Raw genomic sequence first — 14,508 nt, 5'->3', positions numbered from 1 at the left:
ACATTTCCTCACTCCAAGCCCTCAGCCAGGGCTGTCCAGATGCACAGCGCTACCCTACCCCTTTAATAGGGCTCCCCAAGCGAGCACCCATCATTCTTTGCTTTGCTTCAATTGTGTCTCCTTGTCTTTGCCATAGTAGAAGTTTGGTCACAAGTTTCTCTTATGAAAAATACTAAGATTCCCTGCAGCCCATACCCAGTTCTCATCAAACCTGAAGTGAAAGTTGAGGCTTCGGGGAATGGGGGACAACCTGGAAAACACAGGAAAATGTGGGCATGTCTCCTTAGAACTCAGCAAATACAAAATGTACCAACTAACCAAGGTAACAGACACCTTAGAATTCATGGCACAATCTCCAATTCAACCACAGAGAACAAGATATTGGGAGAAAGAGAGGAGAAGCAAATCTAAGTCCACATTTAAATGTTTAAAACATAGTTATTGCTCGAATCACTGTCTAAATGTGTGTGTGTGTGTGTGTGTGTGTGTGTGTGTGTGTGTGTGTGTGTGTGTGTGTTCTGGGACTAGAACTCAGGAACCAGAAGCTGTCCCTCAGCTTTTCTGCTCAAGACTGATGCTCTACCACTTGAGCCGTTGCTCTACTAGCTTTTTGGTGGTTAACTGGAGATAAGAATGTCATGGACTTTTCTGTACAGGTTGGTAGATCTCAGCTTCCCGAGCGGCTAGGATTACAGGCATGAGCTACCAGAGCTGAGCACTATCACCTCTGTCTCAGTCAGTTCGGTTGGACAGTGGCTGACTGTCTTCAGTCAGCCTTGGTCTCATGAACCCCTGTGGCAATCATTTAAACAAGTCTGGGTAATGTTTGCCACCTCCCACTTCATCATTTCCCATCATTCATCATCCCCCTGGGTGGCAGCAGCCTCACCTACAGATGTCAAGAACAGAAGTACCTTTGCCAGATAGCACCATGGTACATAATTATCTTCTGGGAGAATATTCCACTTCTTATAAGCTGTCTTTCTCATGATCAAAACTGTCTTAGGCACTCAGCTTGAGTGTCTGAAATTCACTTTGTCCTGCTTTGGTTCTTTAACCTTGCTGAACAGAGAAGAGACATCACTAGAAATTGAAATTATATTTAGATGGATGGAAATGGGTTGCCCAATGTCAGCTTACGAGTATTAAGGGGAGATCTCGTTCTAAATACATTGCTTTGGGGCTATGAACTGTTTCTTATTTTAAGCATAACGTTGATGAACAGAACAATACATCATCTTGAAATTTATCACCTAATTTAATTTTTATCCCTCCTCTCCTTCCCCTGACACAAGCATGTATTACTTTTTTAGAGAGTCCATCCAAGAAATCACTGGGGTGTCACTCCATGATCAAATGACATTTGTCATTTATGATACATTGATAAAGTTCTTCTGAAATCACAGTAAGTTTTTAAAAATTTCTTTTTACTGTGAAGGTGATATGCAGGGGGGTTTACAGTTACATAGGTCAGGGAATGAGTATGTTTCTTTTTGAACAGTGTCATTTCTTCCCTAGTTTTGTTCCAAGTTTTCCCATCAACCCTCTTCCCTCGAGATATATAGTTCATTTCAACATAGTGTCTAGTGAGTGTCATTATTGAACTCTGAGGCTGGGTGCTGTCCCTGCACTCTTCAGCTCAAAGCTACAACCCTATTCCTTGAGCCACAGCACCATTTCTGGTTTTCTGGTGGTTAACTGGAGATAGGAATCTTACAGACTTTAATGCCCTGGCTGGCTGTGAACCATGATCTTCAGATCTCAGCCTCCTGAGTAGCTAGGATTACAGGCGTGAGCCACCGCACCTGGCTTACACTAAGTTTTAAAAGGAGAAGATCAATTTATATGTGCAAAAACTTTATTTCTGTGCCAGTACTGGGACTTGAAGTCAAAGCTTTGCTCTCATTTGTCTTTTTCACTCAGTGCTGGTACTCTGTCACTTGAGTCACTTCTAGCTTTTCCAGGTTTTCTCTGGTACTTTAGAGATAAGATTCTCTTTTATTTGCTTTCACAGGCTAGTTTTGAGCCTCAGTACTCTGGTTTTTGTCTCCTAAGTAGCTAGATTATAGGTGTGAGGCACCGGTGCTAGGCAACAAAAACATTATTTAATTTTTTTTTATTTATACAAATTTAAAAATATGTTCCCAAGCAAATTGCATGGTATAAAAATGTATTACTTTGTCAGCAGTGATGGCTTAGGTTTGTGATTCTACTCAGGAGGTTGAGTTCTGAGGATTGCACCTGGAAGTCAGCCCAGCAGAAAAGTCCATGAGACTCTCGCCATCTTACTTGTAATTAACCACCCGAAGGCTGAATGTAGGGCTGCACCCCAAGTGGTAAAGTGTTAGCCCCAAGTGTAAAAGCTCAGGAACACCACTCTGAGTTCAAGCCCCACGGCCAGCCATACCACACACACACACACACACACACACACACACACACACACACACGTTACTTTCTCTCTAATCCTCACATCGAGTTTTAGAGGAAAACATACACATACATACACATTCATTCTTGCAAATTACTCAACAGAACTTTATCCTAGTCTGATAGATTCTGAGACAACCCATATTGCTTGGATTCCAGATTTTCAGTTAATAGACTGACTTCCAACTCAATTTCATTGCATTGAACCCATCTTTTATCATGAGCTGATCTACAGACTATCTCATGGCCTTGGTTAACAGCACAAAATGGTGTGGGGTATTGGGATGGTTTCAGACACAGACAAATAGTATAGAAGTAGCATCCTGATCCTTACATGAAGGGGCTCCTTACCTCCTATAATTATAATTACATAAAGATGTACATGCCAATGGGAAAGAGAAAACAGATAATTAAATTAAGAATTTTTCCTGTTTATTGTTAGTTTATTCTTTTGGAACTTAAAAGCAAAAAGCAAAAAATGAGGAAATGATGCATTCAAAATCACAAGGAATGTGGAAATTTAAGGCAGAAAACATCCGCAAAACCCACACTGGTGCTGGAGAACAAGTGAATCTTTAAATGTATAGAAAGACCAAAGTAGGCTTCGGGAGTTTGGCCTAGTGGTTAAAGTGCTTGCCTAGCATGCATGAAGACCCGGGTTCGATTCCTCGGTACCACATATAGAAAAAAGCCACAAGTGGTGCTGAGGCTCAAGTGGTAGAGCTCTAGCCTTGAGAAAGTCCAAGGACAGTGCTCAGGCCCTGAGCTCAAGCCCAGGACTGGCAAAAAAAAAAAAAGACCAAAGTAAGTGAGCTGTCTTCTAACTAATCAAATCAACCATTGAATCCCTATTTGAGATGTTTTGACAATTAGAGAGGCAATATTCACTCCAGTGTAGTCATTCTAATAGAACTACTCAGTGGAGTACTAGGTCAAGATAATAAAGCTTTGGTATTACGCTTTACATGACAGTCACCTATTCTATGAACGAAAACACAAAAGACCCAGGCCACTTCTCCTGTCTGTGTAGGTAAGAAGAACCAATCTTAGACTAAGGGCTCCTGGCATGTGGAACTTTCCATTACACCCTTGGTAGGTGCTGGGAGACAGCCATCTGCTGTAAGGTGGTTTTATTTTTCTGTCTGTAACATAGTTCTTTTGTCTGGCTTCAAAGCTTCTCCCTTTCCACATGACATTTCGACAGTGTTTACATTGTCACCGAGTACAGAACTCTCTGTGGTTCACCAGTTCTGGTCACATTTCCAGCCGGTCCTTTACAATGAGTAGTCCACTCTTGTCCCTACGGTCATTATTGTCCCCTCCCTTCTCATCTGTCCTTCCACTGAGCACCTGGTGCTTGGGTAACTCCCTTCTCAGGATGTGAAGGTGACCAGGGAAGCATGAGGTCAGCGCAGGGCAGCTGTTGCAGATAATCAACAGGAAGTCAGACTGGACTTGGGCCATTTTTCTCAGCTTGCTCTTCTGCTACCTCCTGTCAATCTGCAATGGAAACCAAGAAATGCCCTCTTTCACTAGAGGACACATGTGTTCTAACGAAGTCCAGCCACATGAGGTATATGCTGGAGACCTATGAACTGAGTCTGGCCCACAGATGTGATTACTTTGGCCTTCATAGTAGTTTCAAAATCAAATCAGTTTCCAACTTGTAGACTCTGGGTGATTTCACACAAAATTCTCCATTTCTAGCTTTGCTTTAAAAAAATCTGTAGTTATGGCAATATCTTCATCCTGACAACAGATGGATTGGGCTGTGTAGCAGCTGTCTTAGCTGCCCAGGAACTTCCTGCTCCTTCTCTAGGCCCCTCCCCTTCTTCCTGTTGGGCCTGGGGCATTTGAGTGTTTGGCTCTTGGAAGGCATTCAATATTAAACAATAAATACTCTGACTACTATTATTACTACTATATGTACAACTCTAGTCCTACCCGTTTATAAATGGTGTCCCCTGCTCAAATGCTTTCATTTCTCTTCAAAGATTGCACGTATCTCAAGTTCATTTTCAATTCTCATCCTACCAGCACCACCACAACATAAAAACTTCTTATAAAAATAAAGTGGATATGTCACCATTTTGTGCTTCCTGGGTATCCCCACCTTTATCTCCTAGGACTAGGAAAAAAAGCCTTTATAAACATAATAAAATGTTACGAGGTGAGGATTATGTTTCCCTTCACTTTACAGCTGGAGGATGGAGGATCTTGCTTTGTTGTGATTGGTGTGGGCTTACAGGGCACTGCGGAGAGGAGGGAGGAAGTCAGGCTCTCTGCAATCCACTTCAGAGGCAAAGGCCTCCCCCACTCAGGCCAACAGAGTGGATGTATCCCTTTCCTGCTCCCAGAAAGGGGTGTTTCAGCTTAAAATGCATCAAGACCCCTTCTGGGTCTCAAGACCTCATCATTTGCTTATACCATTTCATGGTGTCAGCTTCACCCCTCAAAGCTATGAAGAGTTGGTCCAAGGCTCTCTGAATTTTTTTGAGGCTTTTGTTTGCACTGAACCTCTTCTCTGTCAAAGCTTCCTAGCCCTCTCTCCATCTTAGGTGACTGACTGAAATCATGTGATTTCAAGCTCATCTTCTTCTACATTGGTGATTTTCATGTGTTATTCATTTAGGTAGTAGTCTGTTATCTGTTTCAATTTTCTTTTTGAAGTGAGGAAAGAATATTCAAGTTGAGCAAGAGGTGGAAGACAAGAGGAAAGTAAAGAAAGCACTTTTTAATATTATAACTCTCCTAACGTGGGTAGAAAAATTGATAGGACAAGAAAGAATATTAGCAGGTGGAAATACAAAGCTATGCACACATTTGGACACATCCAAGGCACTGGAGTAAGCCTATCCCAGCTTCAAACTGATACTTGGCTTGAGAAGATTAAAATGAACTTAAATGCAACCAGACCCAGTGTCTGCAGAGGGCAGAACCCTCCACTGACCACTGAGTGTATGGGGAGGGGGCGGGGGGGAGAGAGAAGGGGAGCTTCTGCCTGATGTTATATACCTTCTCAGACTTCCGGTATGGTTCCAGTGCTTCCTTCAAGGGAAAATTCAATTGAGAAACAGCTCAACATCAGTAAGGATCCAATAGGTTAATAAAAAGGACCATGTTTTTTTTTTGCCAGCTACTAGTGGCTTAACACAGAACACAGAGACCTGAAGATCATCATTCAAAGTCAGTTCTGCAGACAAATCAAGAGACTTTTGTCTCCAATTACCTAGGGAAAAACTAGAGGGGAAGTCTGGCTTATATGGTAGAGCACCAGCCTTGAACAAAGAAACCAAGCAAACGCACAAAGCCCTGAGTTCAAGTCCCAGTGTAGGAATAATTTTTTTTGATGGTATATTTTGGAAACTAGCTTAACCCATCTATGATGATTGTTGTAGGTATATTTAAATTTGTTTTTGTTTTGTTGTAACTTTAAAACAGATTGTGAAAAATCATTCCAAATAAAGACTTCAAAAAATCTGGCAAGATCATTGGAAAATGATTGGCCAACAAAATTTCTTTGGGAAACAACCTTCATTGTAATAATATACACATTCTAGTGTGCTGGGGTCATAAAAGGCTCATTGATTTGTGTCTATAGTCACAAATCATACCAGTTGCTCTACTGGAATTCTTTTTAAAATGTATTGCCTCACTCTGTTTTATAAGGAGTCAGTATGGACTCATTCTAAAAGGTTAAGTTACACACATTTCTCTTTTTCTGCCAAAGTCACTCTGCATTTACCAGTATACTATGAAGCCCAGTAATTAAAAATAAGCTGAGCTTGTCAAAATAAATGAGCAGGGTACATTTAGTGATGAGGTAACTTCAATTGATTTACATTATTACAACATTTCTTTCCTCTTTAACTCACAACACTTGGCTGGCGGGGGGGGGGGGGGGCTGTTCAGGAACCAGTTCCTTCTCATTCCAAATGTATACCGTGATGCATTTTAAATTTGAAAGCCTGCATAGAGATAAACTTGGCTTATTTCAATATGAGAATATTATGAACTAAGAACTGGAAGGTTGGGATGGAAATGTTGTCCCCAGTTGGCTTGGTAGCTCAACTGGCGAGGAAGCAACTCATTCCAAATGTTGGAGTCAGTTCCTTTTTCTCTTTGATTCAACAGTGGTCAGAGGTATGGCAGTTGCTAAAAGCCTAGCCTTGAAGCACAAAAATGATAGAGACAAGACATTTCTACTAGAGAGAGGCAACTGGAGGAAAGCCAGGAAGCACACATAAGGGAAAAAGGTAGATATAACCTGGCCCCACAGTTATTCCATGTCCTGACTACACAACAGTGATATACTGCTGAATCAAACCTACGTATGCTGCTGCAGAGGCCAGCTAGACACCAAGCGAAGGTGTCAGTGCACAGGCTCCCCCAACACTCAGTGTAGGCCCTGGGGACCAGGCAAGGAGGCCTAGTGGAAGTGAGAGTTGAAGGAGATGTGTGTGGATGGTAGTAAGCAGACCATCAGGGCAGAAAGAAGTGCTCCAGGAGTGTTCCCAGCATGCTTAAGCGCCCTGGAAGTGAACATTTGAAGGAGAATTTTCATACCCATAAAGAGTGATTTAAGATCTCTTGTATTTTTCACCTAAAAAAGAAAGATTTTGAAGGATAACGACTAGGATGCATGACAAGGGAGGGTGATCAAGAAAGCATTTATAAGCTGGGTACCAGTGACTCCTACCTGTAATGTTAGCTACTCAAGAGACTACTATTTGAAGATCATAGTTCAAAGCCAGCCCATGAAGGAAAGTCTGTGAGACTCTTATCTTCAATGAATCACCCAAAATCAGAATGTGGAACTATTCCTTAAGTGGTAGAGTTGCCAGTCTTGAGCATAAAAACTCAGGGATGGTGCTCAGGCCTTGAGTTCAAGCCCCAGGTCTGGCATACACACACACACACACACACACACACACACACACACACACACACACACACACGAAAGAATATTTCTGAAGCCAGAGTTCGAACCAGAGTCTAACATTTATTTAGAATACCAAGTTTTCTAAGATGTTTGGGGAAAATACAAGTGTCTATTATATATAAAACAAGAGACTTGAATGTAATATAAGCATGCTTACAGTTTGGGGGGAGAAAATACTGCATTTCCTGCTTGCAAGGGGGATGGAAACAGAAAATTAGGAAGAAACCTCAAGATATAAGACTCAGGACTTTAATATATACTTACCCACTCACTTGGTCTCACAAAGACCTTGGGAGACAAACATCTTTATAATCTCCATGATGGAGACGAGGAAACCAAAGCTCTGAAAGGTTTTGTAGCTGCCTGTCAGACACACTAACAGAGCTTTTCATTTTAAGTTCTATACCTTTCTGTTTTGCTCAAAGCCAATGCTCTACCAATTGAGCCACATCTCCATTGCTGGCTTTTTGCCGATAAACTGGAGATGAGTCTCTTGGATATATCTGCCTTTTAACTTTGATTTACAAATTTCAGCCTACAAAGAAGCTAGAATTACAGACATGAACCACAAACCTCTAACTTAGTATCTTCCTTGTTTCAATTTGTCAAAACTGCATTAGCAAAATAATTGTTATCTGTATTTGATGTTTTCTTTTTTTTTGATATGTGTAATCTGATTTTATTACAACTTTGTGAGGGAAATAGAAGATGTGTATCAATTATAATGCATGTATATCCATGTTATATTTTGCCAGTCCTGGGGCTTGAACTCAGGGCCTGGGCACTGTCCTTGGACACTTTTTGCTCAAGGCTGAGCCACACTTGAGCCACACTTGAGCCACAGCGCCACTTCTGGCCTTTTCTGTGTACGTGATACCGAGGAATCAAACCCAGAGCTTCATGCATGTGAGGTGAGCACTCTACCACTAGGCCATGCTCCCAATCCTGCCCATATTATTTTATATAGTAATATTGTGGTTAAGATTGTTTAGCAACTAAGCTGTTTAACACAAATCACTTTCTGCTAATGGTCCACAGGCTCTTCTGTTTTACCTCAGACTGCTCCAAAATGTGGAAGTGTCCCTAACCCACTGGCATCACAGTTCTGTGGATATTACCATCTCTGGGATGTATCCCTTTGGGTATTCACATAGCAAAACTCCAAATTATTCTTCTTTGCAGCAAAATGTACACAGACGTGTAGATATGATCACCATCATTAAAGGAAAATATATCGATGTTCATGTTCCTAACTACCTTATCCATATATATATATATATATATATGGATATCTATCCATATATATATATATAATATTTTTCATTCAGTTGTGGGGCTTGAACTCTGGACCTGGACCAGGCACTGTCCCTGGCTCTTCAGCTCAAGGCTACTGCCCTACCCCTTGAGCCACAGAGCTACCTCCAGTTTTCTAGTGGTTAATAGGAGATAAGAGTCTCACTGTCTTTAGTGCCAGGGCTGGCTTTGAATCTTTATCCTCAGATCTCAAGACTCCTGAGTAGCTAGGATTACAGGCATGAGCCACCATGCCTGGTTCCATACATTTTTTGAATCATTCCTAGAAAAATATACTCTATAGCCAATTGGTATAATGCTTCATCTTCAAGAAAAGTTAGATTATGATCAACTTTTCTTATGTCTTATCTAAAAGGCAGTTAACAAAGCTCTGTACTAGGACACTTCGTGCTAAGAATCAGGACTTCTCTGACAAATCCCTGTTACGGATTTGTTCTGTTTGTAGTTTTGAGCCCTGATTTTGAGTTTTAAATCCTCCCAAATGATCTGGGTTCATTTCATACATTCTGACAGTAGAATGAACTTACATTAGAACTTTACAACTTGAAAAGACCTTGGATTTCAAACCTAGAGGGTTTTTTAGAAAAAATATTTTTAATCTGTATTTGTGTCTGTATGTGATTTAAGAGATAGTTTAACATTAAAAACTCTTTTTGAGGCCGGGAATTTGGCTTAGTGGTTAAAGTGCTTGCCTACCATGCACGAAGACCCGGGTTTGATTCCTTGGTGCCACATATATAGAAAAACCCGGAAGTGGTGCTGAGGCTCAAGTGGTAGAGTTCTAGCCTTGAGAAAGTCCAAGGACAGTGCTCAGGCCCTGAGCTCAAGCCCAGGACTGGCAAAAAAACAAAAAACAAAAAACTCTTTTTGAAAAAAGGAAAGAATCCATGCTCACAGCAGCTGTTCAAGAGAAGATTAAAAAAAAAAACACAGAAAGAATATACAGTGTTTAGTTCTAGGTGCCATTTCTTAGGAAGGCAGGCCACCTGGAACGTGCTAAGATATTTCTACTAAGGAAGTATCTAACTTGGAGAAGGAACAAACCTATTTTCTCTCAAGAGTCTCAAGACACAGTACATCAGGTTTAAACTTCAAGGATAGTTCTTGGAGAAAGTCAGTTTCAATATTTCCTTATCATGGTATTTCAAATGGGCTTAATGGGATAAGATGGTTTGCAACTCCAAACAACCTCAGCAAGTAAGTATCCAGACTGAAGTCTGGAGAAATGTAAACAGGGCATTGAGAAGGAGGGGTGGATGGCCTTCTAACTCAACAGTTCTCTCTGGTCCTTAATACAGTCTTGACTCACTTTTCCTCCTCTTCAGAAACCTACGGACACCATGTCTATTCACGCTCTTTTATCCTCATTCACATCCTGTGTACATTCCCACCCGAAATTTGAATGAAACACAGAGGTTAAGGAGGAGGAAAAACAAGTTGAGGGCCAGCAATGAATGGAAATCATTTTAAAAAAAGAACAGAAATGTTGTTCATTCACTGAACATATGTCATAGGAATTCCACAAGGACAAAAACTATGATCTAATGAGGTCCGAACAAAAGGAAAATACCTGGAAAGAAAAGGGAAACGGTTCTAGCACTGAAAGGTTGACCATGAGCACCAGCCAACTGTGTCTTGCTCTGGCTTCTGAAAAGGAACTATGGAACACTCTGGGAATTGGATCCTTGGTTATGTACAGGAACCTATCCAAATACAAGTTCCAAATTTTTGGCTCACCTGAAGTGGTCATGCTTTATTCCTGACTTTGAGAAAGTTACTTCGTTTCTGGAGTGGATTTATTTGTTTGGCAGTTGTTGAGAATGTATGGAACACAGATGGTAATACTGATTGCCATTTCGGAAAGAAGGAGACATAGCAGCAACAAGCATGGAGAACATTGGAGACAACATCTTGAGTCAGTTATCTTGGCTTTAATTTTGATCATTTGTGGGGAATAAACTCTGGACCAACCCTAGGCTAGAGGTTCTCAAACTTCGTTGTGCACGTGACTCACTCTGAAGGCTCATTAAAATAGATTTCTGGGCTCAATTTGGACTTTATGATTCAACGGGTCTCAGGTGGGGTCCAAGAATCAGCATTTTGAATAAGTTCCTGAGCAGTGCCGGTTCTTCTAGTCTCAGAATCACATTTGAGAACCACTAGCTAAGATCAATGGTTAGTCCTAGCTCTGGTTACATCTGCATTTAATTAAATGATGGTGACCTCTTCCCCACATCCTCCATCCCCAGATGTTAACTTCATTATACAGGATCCGAGCTTAGTGCCCTTCTGATTAAACTGCCTCCATAGACGGGGCTAAGCTTTTCCCATGAAGACCACCCAGAAATCTCAGAAGGCCTTAAGTCTGGCTTGTTCTCTTCTTTTCTCTTTTCATTCCTTTTACTGTATAAGGGACAGACATTGGCCTGCAAAACCCCACAGGATTTGAGACTTATTTACCTTAAAATTTCCTTTCTCTGCAGTACTTCATGGCAATAAGGATATTCTAAGTCTTTTTTTATAAATGAGATCCAGATTTATAATTTTTAAGATAGCTTTTTTAAAGCAAGGATCTCAATTTCAAGAGACCCATTCACTAGGATTATGACCTAATAAATCCCAGATTTATTACTACAGAAGGACATTGAAAACACATATGAGGCTGATAAGACTTAGGCTAAAACTCAATGCATACATAAATGTATGCATCAATATTTAAAATAATTATTCATTATATTCAAAGCAGTCCAAATGATCATATTATTGTAAAAAAAAACCTGGCTATATGTTTTTAACTAGGATTGTAATGTGCTTTTTAAATTAAATCTAACCAGAAACAAGGTTATTATAAGAATTTATAATTTCTTATAATTTTTGAATATTCCAGTGTGATGACCAAACCAAGTAATAAATTCTCTGTCAAATAAAAGTCAATTTCTGGAGAAAAGATATCATTAAATATACACTTAGCTAATCAGGCAAGGTTTGTGGTCTGCAAGTCTATAGCAAGTAAATGTCTATACTTCTATGCATATACACAGAATATGACTTAGCAAATACAAGTTTTTTAATACAATGCTTTTAGCTAGTCTAAACTAACTAAAGACATTTAGGGGAAAGAAAATGAGCAAAATCTGCTTCTAGCTTATATGAAGTGCTAACCACTGGAACACTGTATACCTAACAAATGTGCTCCCAGTATGTGTGGAAACCTATCAGGAAATACAAATGATGAAAGCATAAGACAGTTTAAGTGCATCTTGAGAAGTTCATCTAGGAAGCGCTGTCCTCAGTTTCAACAATATGTTGTTTACTTTTCAAGCAATACATTGAATAAATTGTTTAATATAGTGCTTAAGTTGAGTTCATATCCATACTATGCTTAGAATGTCTACATGAAAAATCTTGGTATTATCCTAAAAACAAACACTGTGATCCATTTAAAACAACTTAAGATTCTCCTGTCTTCTTGTACAATGTCCCTGAGAAGTCTGTTTTGGAAAGGAGTCAATTATCTAGCAGTACTTTCAGAAGCTATTGATGAGAGCCCCACCCTCCAGGGATGGAAATCAAATTCTTTGCCTTTAAGCATACGGAGAAAGAATGACATCTGCGGGCTGTGGTTTGGATTTTTCCTCTCTGGCACCACAGAGGGACACCAGCTTCATTTTGTAATTCACCAACATGAGCAGGAAAGGACTGAGAGCTGAGAAGCCCGAAGAGAGGGCTGTGAGAATGGCTGGGATAAAGACCCAGGCTGCCAAGTCTTTCAAGAAATAGACTAAGATGAAGTGGGAGAACCAGAGTGGTGTGATCAGAAGCATTAACACAACACTGAACTTGGCCCCTCTGAGGATTTCAGTTTCTGAATCATCATCTCCAATCCAGATGTCACCATATGTCATCTTCTTTTTCTCTGCGAGGAGGAAAGACATCCAGAAACATACCAAGACTAAGATGGCTAATGGAAGAATATCAATCAGAACTAGAAATATTTTCCCATAGTAAAACTCTACCTGCTTGTCTCCAAAGTCCATTAAGCACTGCATGTAAATCCTCTTGGTAGACAAGTTGTCTGTATCGTTTACTGGGTTTAGATATGCTGGTTTTCTTGTACAAATTAAAACAGGGATGTACACAGCCACACCAGCCACCCAGAGGGCAGAAATCCCCATCAGGGAATGTTTCTGCTGGTTCCAGTTTCCAGCCTCACTCAAAGGGTGAACAATTTGGTAAAGCTTCTGGTGGTAGAACAAAGCAAAGTGCAACATGAACCAGATAGCCAGTGAAGTGGTCAGGGCTGCTGTGAAATGCAGAACCTTGCAGCCAACTTCATCCACCAAGATGCCAGAAGAATAAACAATTTTCATTACGTTCACCACCAAGTTCTTCATAAGGTGCACAAGGATAAGACTGAAAATGAGAAGAAATGATGTCTGGAGACGTCCTGTGATACATTTCCATGTAGAATAAAATAAACACATATTTCCCACGAAGCTTACAAAAATGAGAATGGCACAAGCGATAATCTCGAGCATGTCTGCAGAGAACTTCATGGTAAATGCCAAATCAGTATTTCCAGGATCTTTTCCTCCTCAACTTAAGTCATTCGTCTTCCAAAATCAAAAATTGAAAATGTCGTTATCGAAAAGACACGTTGTTGTTGTTGTTGTTGCTGTTTTAATCCACCCGGTTGATAAGAGCCATCCCCAGGTATGGCCAGCGTGCATTGTGTTTGCTGCAGTGTTGAACTCCTGGAGATACAGTAGTCGCCCAGGAGAGCTGGGCTTTGCCCTCTCTAGGGACTCAGCTACGATGGAAAGTCTTAAGTATCAATGTCTAATTAAAAGTTCTCAGAAATATATTTATAGCCCTGTACTGTGTGACTTCCTAGGTAAAAGTTGATACCACTTTCAAACATCTTGAGGGGAGTATAAAATGAAATAGGTAGATAGAGGCTGGAAAGTTGTCAAAAGTATCGGAACCACAATGACATTTTCAAAGACACAAAATGAGAAGCATGATAGATCTATGCCTCTATAGTTTTTCTTTTTTCTTTTCCTTTTTCTTTTTGGCAGTACTGGGGCTTGAACTCAGGGGACTCATGCTTTTACTCAGCGTGCTTGCTTATGGGTAGGTGCTCTACTACTTGAGTTATGCCCTAGCCTTTTCTACCATTTCTGCAAAGCACTATAAGTTGTTGTTGTTTTGAATGATCCCATGGGGTTGCTAGAAATACAAGTGATGATGATAGAAAATACTTGTCAAAAAAGTGGGAAATAGGAAAAGGAGAAGGAAAAAGGGAAGGAATTGATCACCTTTATAAGGACTACTGATTAGGAAGTAATGGGAGAGACTTTCTCTCCTGGAACACGAGAAGCCAAGGACACAATTCTAGGGAATACAGCACAAAAGCAGAAACATTAAAATGCAATGCTTAAGCATTAATTCATTTTTTTGGAATCCTATTTTCCAACTATATCATAGCAATCTATTCTAGGAATAAAGTACACTTACGCATTAGTTAATAATGGGAATAGGTTCACTCCATAGAAAGGGCTACATTAAATAGTTTGTTACCATATGAACCTTAATAGAAAGTATTTGCACAAATGAAGACAGTCTCACACTACAACTTTCTTCATATAATTGTATGGGGCTGTCATTGTATATGTGCTTAGGGGGCATGTGGCTGTTTGTAGATGTTGCTGTCACTCAATCCCATGTTTTAGTGTCACATAAGGATGTCATGGAGTTATTGGTGCTATCTGTGAAGTGGCGTACATCTGTTTCCAAACTTGTTCAGTGACTCTGTGTTGAGA

At 40.3% G+C, this 14,508-nt stretch overlaps 2 protein-coding genes across 7 annotated transcripts in view; both read right to left on the bottom strand.

Moving 5' to 3' along the window:
* The window catches only part of Sncaip (synuclein alpha interacting protein), a 152,294-nt gene that overhangs the window by 71,813 nt on the left and 65,973 nt on the right, over positions 1–14,508 (bottom strand). The gene's annotated exons all lie outside the window — the stretch shown is intronic.
* On the bottom strand, positions 12,271–13,242 carry LOC150057325 (uncharacterized). Its single transcript, XM_090339684.1, has one exon. The coding sequence runs from the start codon at positions 13,240–13,242 to the stop codon at positions 12,271–12,273; it is 972 nt and encodes a 323-aa protein (XP_090195810.1).

Source organism: Megascapheus bottae, chromosome 10 (assembly GCF_031878675.1).
Source record: "Megascapheus bottae isolate mThoBot1 chromosome 10, mThoBot2.hap1, whole genome shotgun sequence".
NCBI classification, from domain to species: Eukaryota; Metazoa; Chordata; class Mammalia; order Rodentia; family Geomyidae; genus Megascapheus; species Megascapheus bottae.
Note: the sequence above shows the minus strand (reverse complement) of the source record. Positions and strands in the feature narration are given on the sequence as shown.